We start from the raw sequence: 26,643 nt of genomic DNA, 5'->3' as shown, positions 1-26,643 counted from the left end.
CATTTGGGAACTTTTATGTGTGGAGGTAGGTGAGAAATGCAAAATTCAGGACCATTTATTCTTGATAACAGGTAAGTGAAAAATGCATTCTTCTAATAAGGTATGTAAGTGCGAGATCATAGAGAAATGTAATGTGATGTAATAATGTGCTCAGATGATTGCAAGGAGGTATTGCACGTTCAGAATAGTGCCATAATGTGTCTTAGAGAACTTCAAGAAGGTGTGCACGAGGCCCACATCATATAAATCAATTGCCCATTATGACCAAAGGCGAAGAACAGCCTGGCACTCTGAACAAGTTGATGGTGGTGACACCAACAATGTCAATGATGTTGAGAGAAGAACCATTCAGAGATCATAGCGTCAATATGGAACCAGGACCAACATCATCAGAGGTTATCAAGTGCTTGCGTGAAAAGGATAGTTTAGATTTGTTTTTGGAAATAGAGGTAGCTATCCAAGGACCTCATGGTAATGAAGAGATTGCAGCATAGAAAATAATCCTGACGTGTTAAGCAGCCGGCCACAAATGTATGTTTCACGGCATGTCCCAGCCTGAGGGAGAAAGTGTTGGCAGAATTTAGTAGCCTAGGACAATACTTGAAAAGTTTCTGAAGGATGTAGCGAGGGGCAACTCCCCAGTAAGCACATTTCGAATCTCTCCAAGCTTTAGTGTATATACAATCCTCTACAGGCAACCAATGCAAGGATTTAAGAACTGTAATATCATCTCTGAGATCAGCATAGGCTCCTTGTTCACCTGTAGCTGGTCTGTCAAGCCCTAAAGGAGGCCCAAGTATAGACTCTTGCAATAGGCAATGTGGGAGAGGACTCAGGCCTTTCACTTTATAGGACATATTGAAGAAGGGTGGTATGGGGGGGCTCATTGTGAGTTTGGTGGTATCTCAGAAGTAATACCACTGAGATATCACTGAATGATATTGCTGTTCCTGCCACTTGGTCTGGCAGTATTATCTGGCAGTCCGGCATTGATAGCACCAGATTACAAGTGACGGTTTGGCAGTGTCAATCGCCATTTTATGAAGTTCATAGGACTCCATTGCAGATTTTTGCCGGTGTTACCTCTGGTGGAATTACCGGATGTTAATACAGCCGATTTTAGGATGTAAAGTGGAGGAGTTACCTGCTTAATCTTGTGTTGGGCCACCCAGATAAAACGCAAGAGGGAAGTGTAAAAGAGCCATGACGAGAGGACAGAACTTTGGGGAATGCTGCAGCACTAGTGAAGGATTGGTAAGGAAGAGGCTTGACATCACTCAAGACTCTCTATCTTGGAGAAAAGAAGCAATCCAGTTAAGCACTTGGCCTTAATGCCTAGCATATCACTGGAGTGGCTAAGAAACATAATGATTTCACAGTATCAAAGGCCACTGACAAGTCAAAGAGAATGAGGATTGCTGAAGTGTTATTGTCCAAGATACACAGAATTGTCTGATGATGAGCAAAGCAGGTTCAGTTCCTTTGAAGAGTCGGAACCCAGATTGGCAGACATTAAACAAACTATTTGACTCTCTATAGGCTAGTAGTGGTTGCGTAGCCATCTTCTGAATATGTTTTCTAAGAAGGGGATGCTACCAATTGTCCTCAAGTGGGCTAGAACCAAACAATCATCTGATCGTTTCTGAATTAGGGGGGTGATGTATGTATTCCTAAATGGCAGAGGAAAGGAGCACATGTTAAGAGTGCTGTTGTCCAGAGCTGCCTAGATGGGTTTCGAGGATTCCACATTATCTTTAACCATGGTTGCTGGGTAAAGGAACAGCTGCTCTGAAAATGCTCTCTTTTTCTGGACATTGTGAAGGATCCCAGAATCCTTACGGCGTTGAAGGAGATGCGGAAGGTGCAAGGGACAGAAGCAGGGTGTTGAGAAGCAGCGGAACATGAATTCTTGGGTAAATTAAGCTGAATTGATTTACCTTTATCATGGAAGAAGGCTGAAAGTTTGCCAGCCAGTTTCTGAGTGGCCAGTTAGGGTGACATACATTCCAGTGGGAGGTAAAGCTGTTTCCAATGTTAAAGACTTCTGCTGTCATACTTGGAGCATGATGGAATTATGGACACTAACTGTCTCCTCTGATTTATGTAAAATTAGAAGCCTCTTGTTAGCCTCAAACAATACATTGTATCAACATGTTACTGTGTCCTCTTCCATACACGTGAACGTGATTGTTTCTTCCTTTTCATAAGAGCCAATTTTTCATTTTATACAGGAGTTGCTTTCCTCTTGATAATGGAAAGAGCCAAGTGCCCTGGAGTTATCGTACATTTTATCGTGTAACCGAACAAAGAACTCTTGAGGTGGGGCGACAGGAATGGCTTAGCAGTCAAAGGTTTCAGCAAAGTGAGAAACAGTTATATGGCCCATTTGTGTAGGATCTTGAAAGCTTCATTGACACAATGAGAAACCTTTCCCACCATCTTAGAGTGATACTGACATAAGCATGTACAACATAAGAATACCACTGCCTTAGATTATGGAAGAAAACATCTTAATTTGATCCGTAAACATGCTGATCCATAGAAAATGTGTGCCTGTGTGGGATGTATGAAGCCCAAACTAGCCGGGAAGCAGGGGAGCACTAAATACATGGAACATCCAATGGCAATTTGGGGTTGCCTTGATGGGTAAGGAAACGTGGTAGGGGAGAGAAGGATGGTTCATAGGAGCAATCAACCATTGGCAAGATGTTCTTTGAAGAGTGGGATCTTCATGTCCTTCCAAAAGTGCAGGATGGAAGGGTGCAATCTGATCTACATTGGTAACGTCCTCCAGAGACAGGCTAGATAGCTGAACAATGCCGGTTTCCTGTTTTTCTTCTCACTTTCCGTTATTTGTTTCCATTTTGGTGATGCTTTAGTAAACATCAATCTGGTGTAGGTTAATACTCTTGCCAATAAAATTGACATGAAATAGATCATTGGATTGTTTTAGGCTGAACAATTGCTTAGAGCATGCCGATTGGCTTTTTTTACAATATTGATTTTAAGCACAGGTTTTAATAGTATTGCATTGAAAGTATTGGTCAATAGAATTGCATCTTGTTTAATTCATTTTTGGTAATATTTTGAACGAGTGCTCTTCTTACGTGCTGAAATAATTATCTGGTGCTGCTCTGACGCAGGTGTTCCATGGGACTTCCTTTTCCTGCGAATTGAGCGCCCTCTACTAATGTTGAACACACGCAACGCAGGCTATAACTGGCCCACGCCAGCGCGAAGCACTGACGCGAAGCCTGTTTGGCCTGTTCAACCGGGTCGCAGCGGTCGGTGCGTTGTGCTGCTTCTTTTTATTTGTCTCCTTTTTTGCTGTGGTTTTATGAAGAGGTAAGTATGTCTTAATGGTTGACACACTGAAGGCGTACTGAAGACCTACTATTCTAATATAGTAAGTAGACAAAAAACATGACTATAATACATTATACAAGGGACTCCCTGCTGAACTTGAATATTGACAAGGGGTTCTTCTCGCTTCGTGCACTGTCCAAAATTCGGGGATTGGGAATTGAAAGAATAAAGTCAGTAAGTGAATGCATTGAATTACAAACTGAAGATCAGATATCGATCTTAGCTGGTCTGTAAAACACCAGCAGGGTAATTCATAGAATTTCGCTGAAAAGTGTCGCAAGCGGCTGGCGCAGAGTGTCCGCGTGCGATTGACTGCGCCAGGCACGTGCGCTAAAACCGATTTCCGCGCACAGCGTATTCATGGATTTCATGCTCCCAAACCAGCCGTGGCGCAGAGTATCGCAGCGACCCTGCAGCAGCGCCAGTAACGCCCCCAAGAACGCCCTCGCGCAAGGAAAAGCCATCAAAATCGCTAAATCATCGCAAAGGGCTGCGCTAACCCTGGACCAGTTTACAGGGCAGCCAAACAAGGAACGCAAAGCGGGTAACGTGCATATCAGGGGTACACGTGAAGTCATACACGCGATTAGCCAGGGTACGTGTATTACAGGGGTACGCGGGAAGTTTAACACGCGATTGGCCAGGGTACGTGTATCACAGGGGTACGCGGGAAGTTTAACACGCGATTAGCCAGGGTAAGTGTATTACAGGGGTATGCGTGAAGTTATACACGCGATTAGCCAGGGTACGTGTATTACAGGGGTACGCGGGAAGTTTAACACGCGATTGGCCAGGGTACGTGTATTACAGGGGTACGCGGGAAGTTTAACACGCGATTAGCCAGGGTAAGTGTATTACAGGGGTACGCGGGAAGTTTAACACGCGATTAGCCAGGGTACGTGTATTACAGGGGTACGTGGGAAGTTTAACACGCGATTGGCCAGGGTACGTGTATTACAGGGGTACGCGGGAAGTTTAACACGCGATTGGCCAGGGTACGTGTATTACAGGGGTACGCGTGAAGTTATACACGCGATTAGCCAGGGTACGTGTATTACAGGGGTACGCGGGAAGTTTAACACGCGATTGGCCAGGGTACGTGTATTACAGGGGTACGCGGGAAGTTCAACACGCGATTGGCCAGGGTACGTGTATTACAGGGGTACGCGGGAAGTTTAACACGCGATTAGCCAGGGTAAGTGTATTACAGGGGTACGCGGGAAGTTTAACACGCGATTAGCCAGGGTACGTGTATTACAGGGGTACGCGGGAAGTTTAACACGCGATTGGCCAGGGTACGTGTATTACAGGGGTACGCGGGAAGTTTAACACGCGATTGGCCAGGGTACGTGTATTACAGGGGTACGCGTGAAGTTATACACGCGATTAGCCAGGGTACGTGTATTACAGGGGTACGCGGGAAGTTTAACACGCGATTGGCCAGGGTACGTGTATTACAGGGGTACGCAGGAAGTTCAACACGCGATTGGCCAGGGTACGTGTATTACAGGGGTGCGTGGGAATCATCAGACGCGATTAGGCTGGGTGGGTCCTCACAGGTGTTCCCTGTACACCCTCCACGGCCCCTGCAGGCAGCCTACAAAACAGGGGACTACCCTGCACACCTGCTCATGTCCCCCTGCACCCCCACCCCCCAGCAGTGCAGGGGCAGCCTCCACCAGGCCCCCACTCATGTCTCCCACCACCCCCACCCTCCCGCCACCAGGGGCAGCCTCCACCAGGCCCCCACCCATGTCTCCCACCACCCCCACCCCCCCGCCACCAGGGGCACTCTCCACCAAGCCCCCACCCATGTCTCCCACCACCCCCACCAGTGCAGGGGCACCCTCCACCAGGCCCCCACCCATGTCTCCCAACACCCCCACCCACCAGCACTGTGGGGCACGTGGCCAGCAGGCAGTCAGGCAGCAGCAGATGGCAGGTGGGAGCGTGCTCAGGGCTCTGGGGGGCAGTAATTTCGCCTCCTGGCCAGGAGCGTGGTCTCTCGTGTGTGAACGCGTGGACAGCCTGATAGGTAGTGAAATCCCACACGTCAGCAAAGGCCCTTAGCGCGTAAACCCGTCAACAGCATATGCGCGCCTATAGTCACCTGCACGTGCAGGAAATTGTTGCGTGACACGTCCCAGTGTCAAAGCGTGTGATTGGTGAAAATGGATGTACACGTAGAAGTGACAAAGCGTGTGATTGGTGAAAATGGATCTACACGCAGAAGTGACAAAGCGTGTGAATGGTGAAAATGGATCTACACGCAGAAGTGACAAAGCGTGTGATTGGTGAAAATGGATCTACACGCAGGAGTGACAAAGCGTGAGATTGGTGAACGTACACGCCGCGTAAGTGACGCTGTACGTGTGGGCCTGTATATAAGGTACATGTAGAACACCATTTCCTTGTACGTGCTTTTCGTGGAGAGCGAGTGGGTGAAATCTGTACTTCTTGTCGTTTCACACGCGATTTACTTCACGGCGTTTCCAGTTCGTATTCCCTGTTACCTCTGACAGCTTTTTCTCTTTTTTCTCTTTTACTGGTTTACCTGGGCCTGTTCCCTCAAACAGTGTCCCCTTCTACTGTTGTCCTGTCTTCTCAGACAGCGTACACATCTTCTTTTGGCGGGGGTTTAGCCAGCCAAATGCGCTCATTCTTCACGCTCTTTTACCTGGCAGACGGTGAGTCACGCACGTATCCAACTTCTGTGCTTGCCCCGTGTGTAGCCTACCCCTTCAGAGGTCATTCTAGGCTGCGTGTGACACGCATACGTTCATTCTTGTGTTACTGGGTGCCACAGCGTAGTGCAGGTTTTTCTTTCTGCACACGTGGTCTAGGAGGGGTTGCGTGCACGTCATCTCCCTTTTTTGGGCCTCCTGTGCGTTGCGTGACCCGTCATCTTTCCCCAGGGGTTACAATCAGCCGTGCTAGAGCACTAGGGTACAATTACCATCTGGTACCCAACCCCTTTGACCCCCAATTGCCCAGGACAATTGTCTACAGCCACTCCCATACGCACATTAATATCAGTGCCATGGCTGGGAGGCGAGGATTCCGTAAGGGTGGCAAAGGTGGAAGAGCCACAAGTGGTGGCCGTGGTGGATCCGGTAGGGGACGTGGTCGTAACTTGCAGGGTGAGCCTGTCCCCCCATGTGTGGAGGACCAGTCAAGGGCACCCATCATCCCCCCCCCCCATCCCCCCCTCCCGTTGAGGCTGAAGTGGCTGACACCATCCATGCTCAGCCCTTGTTGGACCAGCCCATTGTGGCACCAGACCTGGCTGACTCCATGGCTGACTTCCAGGTCAGCAGGGCTACGACACGTGCGCTGGTGCACGTTGATGCCATCATGCCACGTGGATCTGGGGCAGCAAGGTCATCTGCTGCACCAAGGAGGCAGGGCGGAGTGGCTGCAGGGGCAGCTGCGGCTCCATCCACCCCAGCCCTCACACACCCAGCCAGGACAGTGTCGGTCCTAGTCCATGCTGCTGACATTCCCCCTGACACCATCACACTAGAGCCAATGCCTGCACCAACTCCCATGCTGAGTGTGCAATCCCACACTCCTGATACAGAGTCCACCAGGGCTCCTGCCCCTAGTGTCCAGAGCGGCGCAGGACACTCAGGATCACCACCACCTTCCAAGCGGAAGAGGAAGAGTGCTCGTCCGGCACAGGCTTATGCCCCAGACACGGCTACACAGTCCGGCCCGTCCAGGAAGCCCAGCTTCACGGATGACGAACTGAATGCACTTGTCGAGTATGTGTCCGGACATGACAACGAGATGGTCATTGTTGCAGGATCCAAGACCACACCTGCACAACGCCAGGCACACTGGCAGACCGTTGCGGACATCGTAAGTGCCCTTGGAATCGTGAGGCGCACAGCCAATGATTGCTATAAGCGCTGGAATGACCTAAAGCGCAGGGCAAAGAGTAAGCTGGCCTCAAGTCATGCCGCAACTCTAGTGACTGGAGGTGGGTCTCCAGTAGTAGACATGGAACTCACTCCACATGAGTCAGTCGCTGGGACCTACGTCACGGAGGAACAGATCCAAGGCGTGGGAGATCTGGCTGATTACGAGGCATTGTCCGGTGAGTGCACATGCATGTGTGTGTCATACATGTGCATGGTGTGTGTGTGAGGGCTTCTGTTTGGGTGCCAGGTGAGAGTGTGTGCGCCTCAGTCGGATGGGTCAGCCATGTGCTTCATGCAATACTTCCTGCGCAGCTGCATTTGGCCATAGCAGTATCCCTTCTGCCAACAGTAGACATCTAGCACAACTGCACGCCAGTTGCCCTTGAAGTGTCACCTTGACACAACATATTTGCTTATTTTTCACTGTTCATTCAGTCAGTTTGTTTGCATTCCACCACTTTCACTAGGCATGTCGCTGTCCACTAGTCACATGTCTGACATGGGTATGGTAAAGTGGAGTGACTTTGTTACCTGGATATCATTTGTACACACATGTCCCTGTGCTATTTGACCATTTCAGACTGGCAGCTCCAGGTGAAAAATCTGACCTGTTAGAATCAGAAAAGCTATTACATGCGGGAACTGGACTGAATGAATAGGTGCTGCCCTCCTCTCCATCTTCACTCAATAGCAATGGTACATGCCATCTGTGTGATGGCATGTGTGTTTCACCTGCCAATCACAGGCCAATGTGTGATGCCACTGCCAGGCAGCATGCAGAAAATTTGTTCATCTTCCATCTTGGTGTCATCAGTGTGTGCCATTTGCCTGCACTTCATACGCAGTGAGGGTGCATGCATGGGAGGGTTTTAGTCATGTGGGACATGTGTCAATCAAGTACTGGTTCTCTTGCTTCTCAGCCCTCAATGTGTGCCATGGTGCTAATGCCCGTTTCCATTACTTTGTTTTCATGTCTTTGCAGGGGAAGACGCACCTGATACTGTTGGGGTTGTGGAGATGGTGCAGACCCAGGAGGTGTCCCAGGGCCGACCAACCACCAGTGAGGGACGTGGTGTGGTGGTGGGGGAGAACCCACAAGTGCTGCAGGTCGTGCTCTCAAGGGGTGTCTCTGGCTGCACCTCCCCCGAGCTGTACTGAGGTGTTGATTCGGATGAGACCTACGTGCCGTCGCTGGTGAGTGTTCCAGGGAGGGATTCTGTTCTGTCTCACCCACCTGCTCCAGGGTCAGTACCCTCCATGGGGATGTCAGTGTTGGCAGCTATGCCTTCGGTGGTTACGGATGCAGGGTCACACTCCGCGACATCTGATCCTGTTCCTGGGCCAGCAGATCAGAGGGGGAATGCAGTCCTGCAGCCTCAGGCAGTGCCGGCACAGCAAGGCGCAGTTCGCCTTGCCCCAGACAGGTGTGGTGCCCGCCGACGTGGTGGCCGTACGCCACCCGGCAATACCGCATGGGAGCAATCCATTTACGGTATGGCTACCCAACAGGCTGTATCATCCGAGATGATGGCTCAGGCCATGGATAGGGTGGCCACTTCCATTGTCCCCCCAGAAAGGCTGCTGGAGCGACTAGAGCAGGCAACCGACTCCATCTGCCAGTCACACAGGGAGGACATGTTGGGGTCCAACAGGGACAGGCGGGCGGCACTGGCGACTCTGCAGGAGGCCATCTCCATTGAGTCCCAGGGCCACAGGGAAGCCCTGAGGCAGGAGCTCCTACACCTCAGGACGACTCTTGTTGAGCTTGAGGCTTCAACACACCAAAGGACAGAACAGCAGCTGGAGCGTCTCACCCGTACGCTCTCAGCTGAGATGCAGGCAACGAGGGCGGAGGTCCGGGCATCCCGTGAGTTGTTGCATGGGGACCTCCGCACACTCATCCTCCAGAACCAGACCTACCACACCCGCATGCTTGCAGCCATGGAGGAGCAGACTAGGGCCTTGCGTGGGCTGCCTCCCATAGTGCAACCACCTCCGGATGCAGCTGCACAGGGTGATAATAGCGACAGCAGTGACACTCCCACAATAGGGTAGCCGTGTGGGCCATGAGCCCATGGAGGTGTTTTATCTTCCCAGGATCCACGCAGGTGGGTTCTGGTGTGCATCCTGTCCTCGGACCTCCTGGGTGGCCTCCCCAACCCCCCCGGGCCCATCAATGGCCATTTTTGATTGTTTCTTATTTTTATTTTTATTTTTATTTCTTTTATTCCCAATTTTTTTGGGACGATCTATTGGCTCCGATCTGTTGGCTCCGATCTGTTGGCTCCGATCTGTTGGCTCCGATCTGTTGGCTCCGATCTGTTGGCTCTGATCTGTTGGCTCCGATCTGTTGGCTCCGATGTGTTGGCTCCGATCTGTTGGCTCCGATCTGTTGGCTTCCGTGGTTCCTGTGGGCATACGCTGCATTGTGGCTGGGCACATGCAGGCTTGTAATGTATTTGGTTCAGATGCTTGGGTTTGAGTCACACACACCCCTCCTGCTTCCCGTTTCCATGGGCTTGCAAAGGGTGTGCCCAAGTGACAGTGAATTACACAGTGACGTTGGACTCCCATGAGCTGTGTGGCCAGTCTGTAGTCAATACTGTGTATACATTCATAGTGCATATTGCTGTTGTGTTGTACACTGCATGTTGCATTGATGTGTAACTCTTCTTCTGTGTCTACCTCCCAATTTGCAGGTCCCTTCCTCAAGTCCACACAAGGACCTCTAGTCTGGCGAAGGGGACCATGTTGGCAGCAGTGCACCTACAACTCTACATGGCGCCAACACTGCACAGTTGGTAGTGGTGGGAGTGCAGGCATTTCCAGGTGGTGAGACTACTAATATGTAACCTTTTTGATGTCATGTTAATGGTACTACGTGCTCAAGTATGTTGTTGGTCCGGCATTGCTGTGAGCATTTCAGGTGTTGCAGGTTTCTAATAGTGCCACTGTACATAGTGAGAGTGATGTCATGTTGTGGGGATTACTTTGTTTACCTGCAATTAGCATGACATGGCACGGTGTGTCGTGTGGCAGTGCTGGGGTGGGGTTGGCTGACATGGCACTGTCCTCTTGTTGCATTTTGCAAGTGGGTATTCATTTTAGCTGCTTCAATGTGTAACTTCACAAAACTGCATTGGTGGTGTCTGTGTGGGTAGGGATGCACACATTGTGACACTTCCAGGTGAACAATCTCAGGCTGACATGGAATTCCCGGTTCATTCTCCACACATTCAGGATCAGTGTCAGGTTGAGTCATCATTGATTGTCAGATGGAATGTGCCAGGGCAGTGTGCACTCCACAGGGGTGTGATTTCTATGTGAAGTAATTTGCCACTAGCTGTGTACGGGCTGCCTCCCCCCGTGCCCTTTCCCCTCCCATGCGCAGCGGCTGTGCATGTGGTTGGGGATGTGGGGCCACCACCATGTCCACGGCCAGGCCCCGGCGTGTTGCAACGTTGTGCAGGACACATGCTGCCACTATGATCCTGCACACTACTGGGGGAGCGTATAACAGCTGCCCGCCAGAACGGTCAAGGGAGCGAAAGCGTGACTTCAGCACTCCGAATGTGCGCTCCACTATGCCCCTGGTTGTAATGTGGGCTGTGTTAAATCTTACCTGGGGTGGCGTGGTGGGGTTCCGAATTGGCGTCATCATGCGGGGGCTGAGAGGGTAGGCACTGTCCCCTGTGGAGGTGGGGATTGGTATCATTGGTGAGGTTGTGACCTTGCTCAGTATCCAACATGCATGCATGTGCAGTGGCATACATACTCACCAAGCAGCCATGTATCGCCATGCCGCCCAGCTTCTAGGTCCCGGCTTAGGGTGGACATTCGGTAAATGAAGCTGTCGTGGGTGGAGCCGGGATAGTTGGCATATACTGAGGTGATGATTCCCTTGGCATTACATGCTACCTGCACGTTGATGGAATGCCAGTGCTTGCGGTTCCTATAGATGTGCTCAGATGCCCTGGGGGGACGTAGAGCCACATGGGTGCAGTCGATGGCACCTAGCACTTTGGGGAATCGTGCCACTGCGTAAAAATCCAGGGCGGCAGCATGCCTTTCTGCAGGTGTTCTGGGCAGGTATATGTGCCTGCGGACTGATGGCCGTGCAGTCATGATGTTCAAGACCTGGTGTAGGCAGCGTGACTGGGTGGCCTGTGACACCCCACCCACTATGGCACTTGTCCGCTGAAATGATCCAGTGGCTAAGAAGTGCAGTACATTGAGGACCTTCTCCAGGGGGCTGAGTGCTTGGGAGCACAGGGTGGGTGATGTGAGGTCATCCTCCCACTCACTCACCAGGTCCAGTATGATGTGTGGTGGAAACCTGTACCTCCCATACACCTGGTCATCAGGCATCCCGAAAAGGCTGGTTCTGGGTGTGAATATTCTGGCCCTGACTATCCTCCTCCTCCTCCTTTGGTAGCCCACTGCCACTGCTGCTAGGAACGGTATGTTCATCCTGGCGTCTGAGCTTGTTATTGTTAAAGTCCGCAATGTATGCTTAGCGCGTGTTCTAGGCGAGCGTGTGACCCGCGCACCCCTGGAATCCAGTTCCCAGTCCAATAGCGTGTGGAAATTCACACGCACCACGGGATACAGCGTGTGACCCGCGCACCCCTGGAAACCAGTTCCCAGTCCAATAGCGTGTGGAAATTCACACGCACCACGGGATACAGCGTGTGACCCGCGCACCCCTGGAAACCAGTTCCCAGTCCAATAGCGTGTGGAAATTCACACGCACCACGGGATACAGCGTGTGACCCGCGCACCCCTGGAAACCAGTTCCCAGTCCAATAGCGTGTGGAAATTCACACGCACCACGTGATACAGGTTCGCTGACGTACTTGCGTGTGTAAGTGGCCGCGCACCCATTAAATACACGTACATAGGCCAATCGCGTGTACGCGCACTTTTGTCCAATTACACGCGATGACACTCTGACGTGCAGTATCTCCACGTGTGCCCCGTCATCACGTGCTGAGTGGGGAACACCCGTGCGGGTCACGTCACAGACGCGCTTACGCGCTGAGGGACTCTGGTCCAATAGAATCGCGTATGCGTGCTGACGCGCTTACGCGCTAAGGGCCTTTCCTCGGATTTCACGCTGACGTGCAGGATTTTCACGTGCCAAATCACTCCGTATCAAGCTGGCCACGCGAAAACACACGGAAGCCCACGCTCCTGCCCAGAAGGCCGAGTTACTGCCCCCCAGTGCCCCGAGCAGCCTCCCACGTGCCATCTGCTGCTGCCTGCCTGCCTGCCTGCCTGCTGCCACCGTGCCCTGCCATTTGGTGCCTGCACATCAGCCATCTGCAGGGGTCCAGTTGCTGTGTCCACCCCTGCTGGAACAGAAGACTCCCGACTGGTATTACATCGCTCCACAGCCCAGCCCCAGGACCCAGTTGCCCACCCACACCTGCCTCTGGGGTTGCCATGTCGGGCACTTCAACATCTGGCACCAGTGGCAACCCCAGGCCAGAGGGGCAGAGGGGCACCAGCTTCACTGTCACCAAAGTTGGTGTCCTGGTGGAGCATGTCCTGGGGCAGTATGATGCCCTCTTTGGATCGTCCCGCGCCAGCAAGGAAGGACGGCAGAGGATCTGGGCCGACTGTGTGGTTGCCATCAACGCGGAGGGGGTGGCAACCCGCGACGTCCTGAAGATCAAGAAGCGCTGGGAGGACTTGAGGTCCAGGACCCTTGTGAAGGCCCGGCGCCTCGTGGAGGGGGGCCGGGGCCGCATGAGTTCCATCCAGATGAGGGTCCTGGAACGCGTACGCCCAGCGCTCCACGCCCAGATCCTTGAGAGGGAGGCCCGTCTGGAGTTGAGCGGTAAGTGTCCATGCATTACTGTGTGAGACAGGGCATGTTGCGGTGTGCTGGTTCTATGATACTTGCCTGTATGTGTGCCATAGGCCATGTATGCATGTATGTGTGCAGGGACATCATGGTAATGCATGTGCGACCAGTGATGTGTGATGCACATGGTTGTTGCATGTGTTGAAATGCCGCATGGGGAGCCCTATTCAGATTTTGAACATGAGAGCATGCCAGTCTCTGTACGTGGACATGGGTGGGGGTGAGGGATGGGTGCTGATGCCAGGTACATATATGGTAGCCATGTCTGTGTGCCTGACCTGCGTGTCTGTGACTTGTGCATGCCATGGATGCATGACACATGTGTGTGACAATGCAGAGATTCAGTAAAGCAGCCATATTACCCTTGTAACCGCTGTGTTTGGTGTGTTTGGGGCCAGATGGATGTGACTGAGGTGAAGTGTGTGCATGTGATGGGCATGAGGCATGATGCATGTGAGTTACATATCATTGAATGTTTCAAGAGTCCATTGGACATGCATGGAAATGTCCATGGCATGCACCATGCCTGTTACTGTGTGTGTTTTGCCTGGACTGACCCATGTGTTGTGGAGGGACATGATGGAAGTGTACTTTGACAGTGGTGCTCATCTGCTATTGCTTCCTGTCTAGGGGACCATTGTACAGTGCCCTGATGCTTGTGTTCTTTGTCTCCCTCTACGCAGCGGCTAGTGAAGAAGAGGGCAGAGACGGCGCTGTGGAGCAAGGCGGCGGGGATGCCCCCACGGCTGCAGCGGAAGGGGTGGGTGAGCCCCTACAGGGGCCTGCTACGGTGGGAGACGGTGAGGAGCCATCCAGGTTGGTGGTTTGCACAGAGGAGGAGGAGGCCGCCACTGGGGCACACATGGGGCCTGGTGGGGGCATCCCTGCTGGTGCAAGTGGTGCAGTCCAGGGCCAGGGGCAGGAGGCAGCACAGGTCACCGTGGAGGGGCCTGTGCATGTCGCTGTCCCTGACCCTGTGAGTGCACCACCATGCACCAGCAGGGATGCCCCGTCCCAGGCCCGTCCGCAGGTAGAGGGGATGTCCATGTCACCTGACTCCCCTCCACCTGCGGACGTGGGAACCCCTGGCCGTGCGGAGAAGGTCCTGATTGGGGTCGCGATGCGCACGGCTGTGATTCGTGATGCCGTGCGTGCTTCCCGGGAGGAGCACGCACGTCATCACGAAGTGCACCGTGCCGACGTGGCCCAATTGGGATCGGCCATGTTCGGGGGTTTCCTGCATGTGTTGGCCAATGTGGCGGCCCTCTCCTCCTCTGTGCAGGCTATCCACCAGTCGTTCTCCTTGCCGTCTTCCAGCCCAGATGCCACCAGGGCCCCCTGTGGAGCTGCCCCGACCAATGCAGCCAGCTCGGTGGGGATCCCATCCCTGCCACAGTCGGGAGTCAGAGATCCAGCAGGGGTGGACACCAGAGCAACTGGACCCCAGCAGATGGAGGATGTGACGGCATCATCGGGCAGGGCACGTGCACGACGGCGTCGGTGGTTTCCATCAGCCTGGATGCCGTCGTGCTGGCACAGGCAGTTGCGTCGGAGGCAGCAGCAGGCTCAACGTGGGAGGCATCATGGCTCGGGGCCATCAACATCGGGGGTGCAGGCATCGGCCGGAGGGCAGGAGAACCCTGGAATGGGAGTGGCTTCCGTGTGGGAGAGGTTGTGCCAGCGGATAGGTGCGGAGCGGCAGCGGGCAGAGGAGGAACGGCTCACGATGGTCAGGGCGGAGGACTCCATGCAGAGGGCGCTGAGGCGGGCTGAGTGCCTCGAGGGTCTTCGCAGGGAGTTAGAGCTGGACACTGCGTTATCCCTGCGGGACCTCGGGGCCAGGGAACATGCCCGCCTCCAAGCCATTGACCAGGAGTTCGATGATGCCCTGGCCAATGACAACAACCAGTGAGCCGTCCGAATAGCCCGCTGCCTTTGTATATAGTTGTATAGTTAGGGTTAGGTTTCCTTTGTTTTTTTGAATTTTTTTTGGTTGCGATTGGACAATGCACCACTTTTTTGTATATAGTTCACTTTTTAGTTAGTAGTCAGTTAGGTTTAATTTGGTAGGGCTCATGGACCCAGGATGATCTTCTTAATTTCCTTATTTTAATAATTCAGAATTTTTTCTTGGACATTCTTCATGTTTAGTTTGATTTGCTTTGTGTTTTTTCTTGTTTGCTGTTCAATACATAATATTTTTTTATTCTTCAATGTGTCGTATCATCTCATTGCTTTCAGGCATGTCATGTTGGGTGTTTTGTCATTCACTTGCAGCCATTGTGTGTGACAGACATGTGTTAAATTGCATTATTTACATTGGGGGTGTAACATGTAATTGCCTTTGATATGTGGGTGGGTGTGATAGTTGGTTGGGCCTTTTGGCAAGGCAGGATGGGCATTACGGACATGATTGGGGAATGTTGGGACCCAGGTGCAGGGGGGCATGGATTGGACATGGGTGGGGGCCTGCTGGCAGGTGCCCCACAGTGCTGGGGGGTGGGGGTGGTGGGAGACATGAGTTGGACATGGGTGGGGGCCTGCTGGCAGGTGCCCCACAGTGCTGGGGTGTGGGGGGGGTGGGAGACATGAGTTGGACATGGGTGGGGGCCTGCTGGCAGGTGCCCCACAGTGCTGGGCTGTGGGGGGGTGGGGGACACTGAGTTGGACATGGGTGGGGGCCTGCTGGCAGGTGCCCCACAGTGCTGGGGGGTGGGGGACATGAGTTGGACATGGGTGGGGGCCTGCTGGCAGGTTCCCCACAGTGCTGGGGTGTGGGGGGGGTGGGAGACATGAGTTGGACATGGGTGGGGGCCTGGTGGAGGGTGACCCTGCACTGCTGGGGGGTGGGGTGGTGGGTGACATGAGTGGGGGCCTGGTGGAGGGTGCCCCTGGTGGCTGGGGTGTGGGGGTGGTGGGAGACATGAGTTGGACATGGGTGGGGGCCTGCTGGCAGGTGCCCCACAGTGCTGGGGGGTGGGGGTGGTGGGAGACATGAGTTGGACATGGGTGGGGGCCTGCTGGCAGGTGCCCCACAGTGCTGGGGTGTGGGGGTGGTGGGAGACATGAGTTGGACATGGGTGGGGGCCTGCTGGCAGGTGCCCCACAGTGCTGGGGGGTGGGGGTGGTGGGAGACATGAGTTGGACATGGGTGGGGGCCTGCTGGCAGGTGCCCCACAGTGCTGGGGGGTGGGGGTGGTGGGAGACATGAGTTGGACATGGGTGGGGGCCTGCTGGCAGGTGCCCCACAGTGCTGGGGTGTGGGGGGGGTGGGAGACATGAGTTGGACATGGGTGGGGGCCTGCTGGCAGGTGCCCCACAGTGCTGGGGGGTGGGGGTGCAAGGGGACATGAGTTGGTGTTCATTAGTTCAAGGAGACATGTGCCTTTGCTGGGGGGCATGCCCATGGTGGGTGGGCTGCCTGCGGGACATGACCAGGGATGCAGGGTAGTCCCCTGTGGTGTGGGCTGCCTGCAGGGGCCGTGGAGGGTGTACAGGGTACACCTGGGAGGACCCACACTGTGAAATCACATGTGGAACTTCCCGCGCACCCCTGAAATACACGCGCCCAGGCTGTTCGCGTGTGGAACTTCCCGCGCACCCCTGAAATACACGGGCCCAGGCTGTTCGCGTGTGGAACTTCCCGCGCACCCCTGAAATACACGCGCACAGGCTATTCGCGTGTGGAACTTCCCGCGCACCCCTGGAATACACGCGGCCAGGCTATTCACGTGTGGAACTTCCCGCGCACCCCTGAAATACACGCGCCTAGGCTGTTCGCGTGTGGAACTTCCCGCGCACCCCTGAAATACACGCGGCCAGGCTGTTCGCGTGTGGAACTTCCCGCGCACCCCTGAAATACACGCGCCCAGGCTGTTCGCGTGTGGAACTTCCCCCGCACCCCTGAAATACACGCGCCCAGGCTGTTCACGTGTGGAACTTCCCGCGCACCCCTGCAATACACGCGCCCAGGCTGTTCGCGTGTGGAACTTCCCGCGCACCCCTGCAATACACGCGCCCAGGCTGTTCGCGTGTGGAACTTCCCGCGCACCCCTGAAATACACGCGCCCAGGCTTTTCGCGTGTGGAACTTCCCGCGCACCCCTGCAATACACGCGCCCAGGCTGTTCGCGTGTGGAACTTCCCGCGCACCCCTGAAATACACGCGCCTAGGCTTTTCGCGTGTGGAACTTCCCGCGCACCCCTGAAATACACGCGCCTAAGCTGTTCGCGTGTGGAACTTCCCGCGCACTCCTGAAATACACGCGCCCAGGCTGTTCGCGTGTGGAACTTCCCCCGCCCCCCTGAAATACACGCGCCCAGGCTATTCGCGTGTGGAACTTCCCGCGCACCCCTGCAATACACGCGCCCAGGCTGTTCGCGTGTTGAACTTCCCCCGCACCCCTGAAATACACGCGCCCAGGCTGTTCGCGTGTGGAAATTCCCGCGCACCCCTGAAATACACGCGCCCAGGCTGTTCGCGTGTGGAACTTCCCGCGCACCCCTGCAATACACGCGCCCAGGCTGTTCGCGTGTGGAACTTCCCCCGCACCCCTGAAATACACGCGCCCAGGCTGTTCGCGTGTGGAAATTCCCGCGCACCCCTGAAATACACGCGCCCAGTCTGTTCGCGTGTGGAACTTCCCGCGCACCCCTGAAATACACACGCCCAGGCTATTCGCGTGTGGAACTTCCCGCGCACCCCTGGAATACACGCGCCCAGCCTATTCGCGTGTGGAACTTCACGCGCACCCCAGAAATACACGTAGCCCGCTCCCCCAGACCCGATCGCGTGTGAAACTTCACGCCAACCCCTGTGATGCACGTACCCTGCTGAAATCGCGTGTTAGACTTCCCGCGCACCCCGGTATACACGCACACGTATTTTTTGTCAGCGGGTGTCCGTGTTTGTGGGTACCCCTTTGCACGTCTTTGTTCCTGGAGGGCCACAGTATGGGACATTCATCATGGCAGTATATAGGTGCGATTAGTTGGCGCACCTTTTGGCGCACATTTCTTACAGCCGCAGAGACGCTACTGCCTGCTTTCTTGTGGCGGTCGTGTTTGTGCCTGTGCGCTGGTTTGAGCGTGCGCTTTTTTCCCCTATTCTATTCCATGAATACGTGTTGTAGGCGAGCGTGTGGGCGTTCCGCGCACTTGTGCCCTGTACTTCCCCCGTGACGCCCACGTTTTGGCAAGTTGTTCCCCATTCCGAGTGTTACGCCCGTGTTCCGCCTACTTTTGTTGCGTGCGCCGCGCTATGTGCGATTTTCGCTGTGGCCTGTGCGATTTTCGCAGTGACCTGGCGCACGCTGTTAGATGGCCTGTGTGCTAACGTGCGCCGCGCACTTTTTATCGCACATCCGCTGGTTTTCTCGCGCACGGCCTTCCATGAATCGACGTGCGCTGCTTTTCGTGCGATTTTCGCACGTTCACTGCGATTTTCGCTATTCCACTGCGATTCGCACGTTTTTGCCCACTTGCGCCGCGCTAATTATTCCATGAATCGGCCTCATAGTCTGCAATTACCCATGCTACTGATATCTGTCTCCTAATTGAGTCTCAGAAATGGGATGTTTTATTCGTGACTGAGACGTGGTTTAAAGACACTTCCCACTCTATTTTTCACTGCCTAATTCCAGATGGTTATCTGATCCAATATATCAATAGGCATGGAAAAACCAGTCATGTAATAACAAGTATACACCGTTCTCACGTAAAGTTTGATCATTTGAAATCTTTAAAATGGGATATCATCTCAGAGATACGTATAACTCTCATGTTGACCCCAAAATCTTCAGCGAAGAGTGTGTTGATTTATAGACCTACCTGGCCCATCGGCTCTGTTCTTAGAGGGCCTGGATGATTTTCTTATGTCAACAGGTACCGAATGCAAACAACTATTGTTTATTGGTGACTTAAATATCTGGCTGGAGGATTCGACCAAAGCAGATGCTATGCACCTACATGCACTTCTATCTCAACACGAAGTATAAGTTTTGGTTCAAACACCTTCACATATTTTAGGTCATTGGGCCTCATTATAAGTTTGCCCGTCCGGTAACAACAGTACCGGTAAGCTTGCTGGTACTGTTGTTAACGGACTGGCAAACTAGGAGGTCTGCTCGCAGGTGCCTTCTCGCCTGCAAGGCCAGTCCGGCACCAGCGAGCAGAGCATGTCGGAGGCACTGGCACCATTCTGAATGGTGCCGGTGCATCCGACCTCCCCATTCCCATTGAGCCCTATGGGGCTCAAATGGGGAACATTTTTTTCTGGCCGTAATAACCCGGTAATTGTCCATTTGTGGGTGCCGGAAAAAATGGCAAGTTTGGCGGCAGCCTGCAGGTTTTTACCGGCAAAGCTACCACCAAACTTGTAATGAGGCCCATTGGACCTCATTCCGGGTTTGGAGCTAATCATGGAGTAATTAGCTCCATGGTTGCCTACGAAACCGTCCCAAATCCGGCTTGGTGAATGGAGTAATTACCGGTCCATTCCAGGGTTGGAGGGACCGGTAATTCCCCATTCACCTTTTGCCCTTCCCCATTTTGCCCTACCGTAAATTACGGTACCGTAATTACCTCCGAGGTACCTTTGCGGGTCCCGTACGTAACTCCTGCTAAAAGCAAGAGGTAAGGAAGGACCCGCAAAGGGAACTCGGAATACGGAGGTAAGGGATTACCGGCATCGGCACCCTTAACAGTGCCGGTAATCCCTTACCTCCAACCTTGTAATGACCCCCACTGTCTTTATGTTGTCCTGGCCAGAGGAAAAGGGATTGGTATGATTAACACACTTCCCATCCTATGGACAGATCACTACTTAAGGACATTTTCTATCAAGACAAATAGAAATGAAACCACTATTCCCACTCCTGGGGGGACCAGAATTGCTAGAAAGAAAAAGGAACTGGGTGGTATACCTGGATCTGATCTAAACAAGGCTCTGAGCAATTGCGCTATGTTGCAAGATTGTAATGACCTATTCCAACAAGGGACTCAAATTATAAGTAAGATTTGCACAACATATTTTCCTTTTAGAACTATTGTTCAAAAATTGTCATCTAGGATATGGTATACTCTGCAACTCTCTGAGTTAAAAAAGGACCATAAATACCTTGAAAATAGATGGTACCTTTTGAAATCGCTTGAGCATGCAGCATTGGCAAGGATAGCATTAAGTAACTATTTTGTAGGCAAATCTGCTTTTTTGTCTAAATAAAAATCATTGTAGCAGCAAATCATCCACAAGAGTTGTTTAAAACAATTGCTAACTTTGTTAATCCTAACATGTATATTTCGGCGAAATCTTCATCTGCTAATCATGCTCATGGGATGAATACGTTTTTTAGAGACAAAAGTCTGAATATTCAAAATAATATCAGGCTCCATAGAGAACCAGATATCTTACCTCAATCAGCTGCTGTCACTATAAATGAAGGTACCCCTACTATATTAGACAGTGCAATAAGGAGGGCAGACCAATTTGTTTTTAAACAGTTGTGTGAAGATGATATTGGTACTCTTTTGTCACAAATAAAGCCGACAAATGATTCTCTTTTTCCAATTACTGCTTTTGTCACTAGCAACTCTCTCTAGAACTCTCCCCTTTTGTGACAAAATGTGTACATTTGTCATTAACTCAGGGGATAGTTCCTGATTCTTTAAAACAATCAGTTGTTTCCCCACTACTTAAGAAAGCCAGCCTTGACCCAGAGGACTATAACAACTATCGCCCAATTGCAGGTCTCCCTGGGCCGGGAAAGGTTTTGGAAAAGGTGGTCACTAGTCAGCTGCAGAATTACATTGAAGCTACTGGTCTCCTCCACCCTTTACAGCCCGGTTTTCGCCCCAAGCGCGGGACGCAGACAGCCCTGTTCGCAGTATGGGACGAGCTGCTCCAGGCAGGGGATGCAGGTAAACTATCCCTGCTTGTGATGCTTGACCTGTCCGTCGCATTTGATACGGTGGACCATGGAATTTTGTTGGAGCATCTGAAATTTTTTGTGAAGGTAGATTCTTGTGCTCTTCATTGGTTTACCTTATTTCTTACTGGGCATAGACAATGTGTACAGACGGGTGGTTTAATTTTTGAAATCCTTCTTCAATGTTGTCGGCACTTTCTCCACTTCTTTTTAATATATATCTCTGCAATCTAATACATATCCTGGAGAAATATTATCTTCAATTTAATTCTTACGCTGATGATACTCAGTTATACATTAGATTTGATGATGTGGAGGATGCTATTGCTGTGTTGAGCAAGTGTTTGGAAGAGATTAGAGTGTGGATGGAAAAGAATTGGCTTCAACTTAATCCCAAAAAACTGACGTGATTTTATTTGGCCCCAAACATTTGATTGGGTAAAAAGTTGCCCTCCACCGCCCCACTTTTTGGAGACTACTCTTAAATATGCTACCAAGATAAAGTATCTTGGCTGTGTTTGGCAGAGTGATCTGTGCTGTGATGGTCAGGTCTCAGCCAAAATACAGTCAGTGTTCTATAATATTTGTCTTCTGAGCCAAGCACTACCTTATGTACCTGACCCCGACCGTTCAATGGTTGTGGGAGCTTTGGTGAACTCCAAATTCGATTACTGCAACAGACTTCTGGCCAGAGCCCCTGTCAAACAGTTTCACCGCCTGCAAAGAGCCCAGAATGCAGGACTAAGACTGCTCTTTGGTGTTGTCAAGAATTCGTCAATCTCAGGTCTTCGTCAGCCACTGCACTGGCTGGTGGTGCAAGACTGCATAAAATGTAAGATCAGGTGCCTGGTTTATAAATGTATCAATGGGTTGGCACCAATCTATTTAATAAACAAATTGAAGCAATGTCGCCCGACTCGGGCCTTAAGATCGGAAGATCAATGTTTACTTATCATTCCTAAGTCCAACTCTGTCTCACGAGGAGATTGGAGTTTTTCAAGATTGTAGTTTTTCAGTTGATGGACCAAGATTATGCAATAGCCTCCCATTTAAGAGCAGATTCCTTATCAATCTTTAGAGAAGGTTTAAAAACTTACTTGTTTAAGTAGGTGTGGCTATCCTACAACTTTTCATGATTTTATTGGCACCTATATTTACTCATATCACTAATCCTGTGTTTTAGTTTATGGATACGATTCAGTTTGTTGTGAGAGCAATACAAATAACTCAAATCAATCAATCAAATCATGCTGTGGCTTCCAGTGGTGGGCGGTGCATGGCAATGGTGAGTTTCCCAGCAGAGGAAGAGGTCTGTTTATGTTGTGTCTGCTTTGCAGGTGAGCCAGGCTCTCTTGAGCATGATGCATTCTTGAAAAGGCAAGCCATTGCAGCTCCTTGAAGAGGGGAATGATTTGCTCAAATTGTCTTAATTCTATTATGAACCATGATGCAGCATGCATGACAGCTATCAGAGTGGCCAATATAGCACCTGGGACTCCTGCAAGTAAGACGTTGCTACCAGGCAGGTCAGGGCTGACTACTACTTGGATGTCTAGAAACTCATGGCGCAGGGAATGGCTTGACTTTGCCGTTGGGTACTTGCTGGTACCATTCTGATTGGGTCAGCTTGGTAATGTGTATATTAAAGGAAAGGTCACGGTCAATGTTAAAGTCAAGAGATTTTGCACTGGGTAAGAGCTGTTGTGTTGATCAGTCCAGCTTCAAAGTATGAGCTAAATGACAGAGTTGCCAGTGCTGGCTATGATCCATTATCTCATCAGATGTACAAAGTTACTGGAACTTCATATGCATACATTATGCAGACAAATACATATGAGGACTGTGTGCATGTGTAGTGATGGAAAAAACAGTGCAGACATTGCACAAAGCAACTAATGCATAACATTGAATGCAAGGAAAAGTGAAGTGTGTTCTCATATGATAAGTCTTAAATGTCTGTAAGTCGCATCTCGACTCCACTCTTTCTGTGCTGCGTGAATTATACCTCTACATTGAATTTTCTTACCAACTTCTATATTGTTCGAAATTAATTCACATTCGGGCCCTTCGAAATTTTCGGGACATGTGCATCCAGTGCCATTGCTGTATCCTCCATTCTGGCACTTGTTCACGGGAAAGTTGCAAAGGGGACCAAAGAAACCACTGCTGCAGATGCACTTGATGCCATCATATGTTCCATTGACACATCCACCTGGAAAAGAACAAATGACAGCCGTGTCATGCTCTCAAAGAATCACAGTGACTACAATCCAAACACCCCCATACATCAATCTTATGGACAAGCAAGTGTCTCTACATTCGAAAAGAAGAATTCAACTCTGCACCTTTAGCATTACGGGTCTGATAACAGAAGACCAATCAACTTGATACTTAAAATATCGATTTGTGAGATCATGATCAGTTGCATTTCTAATTAGCACATGTAAATTGTTAATGACCTCCTCGTATACAATAAGAATGTTTAGAGTGCATTCAATAACTACTAGTATTGACTCCATTATGAACATTATTTATTCAAAAGCAGAAAGGGAAACAACAATGATATTTACACGCAAGATTTCTTTCAACAACACACTTCTTCTCTGAGAGGGCCTTTTTCTAGCTGCAACATCCTATTGCGCACACAAAAGAGAAAGCTAAAAGGCAGGAAAATGCTTCTGCTTTCTTATAGAGAAGGTGTTTACTTTTTAATGACACCAAATGCATGTTCATTTTAGACCTGTGTCAGTTCAACGAAGTTTGCAATACAGTGCTTAATTTATGAGGGCAACCATGTTATTTAATACTAAATATAACATCAGTAAAATGTTGACTTCAACACTAAAACTCCAAAACATGTATTGTCGCTACCACTATGTACTGGGAGAAGTCATTATAGGGTAATGACCCTTCCCCAACCTATGCCCCCAGCTTTGCCTCAGGCCATAAATTGGTGGCGTGTCATTATCCTGCAATAATGACCCCACCTTCAGTCTATAAGGCTATAACAGTGAACTAAGGCAAGGAAATATTAAAATTTCTCCTTTGCACCAAATGTTGTTTACTCGTATTCGCTCTTGGATTTTTCTTTTTACTTCCTCTCAGTCAATCAGAATTTGCAGAATGCAGTCAATAACTATTGATAATGGAGTCATTCATGCATTTTCACTTCAGATGAATATTCGAAAACAAAAGAAAATAATGAAGCAACTCCTCCCACGTTTTCCCTGCTTTTTCTATATCAACCTTCATGAAAACCCCAAAGGCAGCAAATGATTAAGCAGCCCCTACCACGTGATTCCCATCTTGTCTATGGCATGTCCACTAGAAGATCCCAAAAGCAGAAAGCTATTAAGCAGCTCTTCTTACATCTTCACATCTTCTGTTATTTAAATATTACAAAATAAAACCACATTTAATATACAAACACGTTTTTTTCTGTTAACTTTACTCACCATGACAACTCCACAGTCTAAATTACTATTGCTGGGTTGTGCCCATAGACCTACATAGGCACCATTGCCACTTGTGATAAATATCCACCCCTAGGTTATGCTCCAAGGTGAAGTGAGTCATTATTCTGCCATGATGACCTCTCACGTGATCTGTATGGCTGTATTATTTATTTGCTTCACGTGCACTCAGTGATGTGACCATTTACAATACTGTTATGCTGCAGAGCAGAAAAGGGGAAGGTGGTTATAGTAAGAGCCCGGGATATAGGTTCCCCACATTTGCCTTCCAGCGTGAATGATTATGAACTAATTTTAACATTTCTGTGCAAGCTAAATGGCCACATTTAAGCAACAATTCTACCAAAGCTCTGAGAATAGCCTTTTTAGGAAGGCTTAACCTCCACCTAAAATATGTCTGCAGGCTTATTTATACCAGAATAATGCTTCAACACAACTTTCAAATTGATCCAAGTAATCAGCAAGGGTCTAATCTTTCATTTGTCTGCAGTTTTTGATTTTGGCTCAGTTGATCTTCCACTGGCAGACTAGGGCAATCTTCTGAATCTCTAGCCTAAGTCAATTCAACACCCTGTCCCACTTTTTCAGGAGGCTAGTTAATCTCTGGAGTCAACAGCTTGTCGACCTGTGCAGGCCTACCCACCCAAATGAGCTGATTCATTTCAGCCATTATAATGAATCACCGATCTCAACTCATGACCACATTTCTATGGTTCATCTATCACACTAGGAAACTATTTACACAAATGCTTCAAATCCCTGGGTGTCCACCATGTCAGCACTCAATACGGTAACTACCTTAGTGGGGCATGGAGTTGTGCAGCACTTGCTCTATGAATCGTACCTGCATGGATATGAGCTTAGGTGGACATGCTAGCTGCTTGCCCGGCCTATGCCTTGAGATTTCAGTGCTTGTGCTCAATCCATTTTGGGGTTGCATTCGCTAGAAGGTCTGGGGTTAAATTAGTGCCTCTAGGAGTGGCTGCATCACTTGCACTACTCCAGGTGCAGCACACTCATAGCTTAGGCATGCATTCCCTGCTGTATCAACGGTATCTTTCTCATCTACATTCTCATCTCCCCCACCCTTATTTGTGTTCACTCGTTAGGGATGCAACTGTGTTATCAGAGCTAGTAAATTAGATCTCAGTCTTTTGTCTTGTCCCCTTTTCTGTTTCTGTTGTCTGTCTAGTTTATTTCTGCGCCTCGCTTTTGTGTCATCTAAGCCCCATATTCTGGATTCCCCCAACTCTTTTAGATCCGTCTGCAAACCAGTTTAGAAAAACTTTTCATTACTGTGGCTTTACTCTTTTCTCCTTCTCCTCTAATGTGCATTATAATGAAAGCATTTCAGTGAGTCAAACGTTCCATTTACCAGAAATTGTTATCACCTACATCTTCTAGTTATGGAGCTACATTTCTCTAGATAAGAAAGACACAACCATTACCCAATCAGGGCCACTCAGAAACATACCCATTTTGTAACTAACATTTTATTCCCTACTTACATTGTCATTAGTGCCTTTTGTATAGCATTTATTTCTAGGTTACAGTTATTTATTTTCTGGCTTGTCCTCATAAAACAGGATCCGATTCAGTTTTTCTCATACTACTATTGCCTCTCGACCTCTGCTTCCTTCCTCACTGGCTCTAACCTCAGTACCCCTCTTAAGTATTCCATACCCAATTAATGTGTATCCCTGCATTGTGTTATTGTGTCCACAGATTGAGTTGTTTAAGCCATGCCTTACGTAACAATGTATCTTTACTATCTTGTATCCTCCCTGTAACTACCAGGGCTGCCTTAACTTAACTACGAGCATTTAAGCAGATCAAAGAGAATCGACAACCATCATGGGTAGCTTTCCTTCAAAACTGCTTTAAAGGTTTGAATTGGGCTTCTTACCAAGCTCTGTCTGTACAGAGGCTTTAGAGGGTAGGAGTTGTGTTACTTCTGTTTCCGTCTTGGTTGGGAATGTAGAATCCAAGGTGTGATGGCAAATAATTGTAGAAACCCACAGCTCAACACCAAATAAACCAATATGATTTTTCAAATTGAGCTACTTTGTTTCTCATCACCACAGTGGA

At 50.3% G+C, this 26,643-nt stretch overlaps 1 protein-coding gene across 1 annotated transcript in view; it reads right to left on the bottom strand.

Annotated features, from left to right (window-relative positions):
- Window positions 1-538: 538 nt before the first annotated feature.
- The window catches only part of LOC138492851 (uncharacterized), a 50,614-nt gene continuing 24,509 nt past the window's right edge, over window positions 539-26,643 (bottom strand). The window contains exons 3-4 of the mRNA XM_069620185.1: window positions 23,109-23,294; window positions 539-555 (exon numbers count right to left, since the gene is read on the bottom strand). Of these exons, the coding sequence (XP_069476286.1) occupies window positions 539-555; window positions 23,109-23,294 (203 nt within the window). The remainder of the gene's footprint in view (window positions 556-23,108; window positions 23,295-26,643) is intronic.

Source organism: Ambystoma mexicanum, chromosome 10, assembly GCF_040938575.1.
Source record: "Ambystoma mexicanum isolate Mex_15411 chromosome 10, UKY_AmexF1_1, whole genome shotgun sequence".
NCBI classification, from domain to species: Eukaryota; Metazoa; Chordata; class Amphibia; order Caudata; family Ambystomatidae; genus Ambystoma; species Ambystoma mexicanum.
The sequence above is the reverse complement of the archived record's forward strand: the minus strand, read 5'-3'. Positions and strand labels throughout refer to the sequence as shown.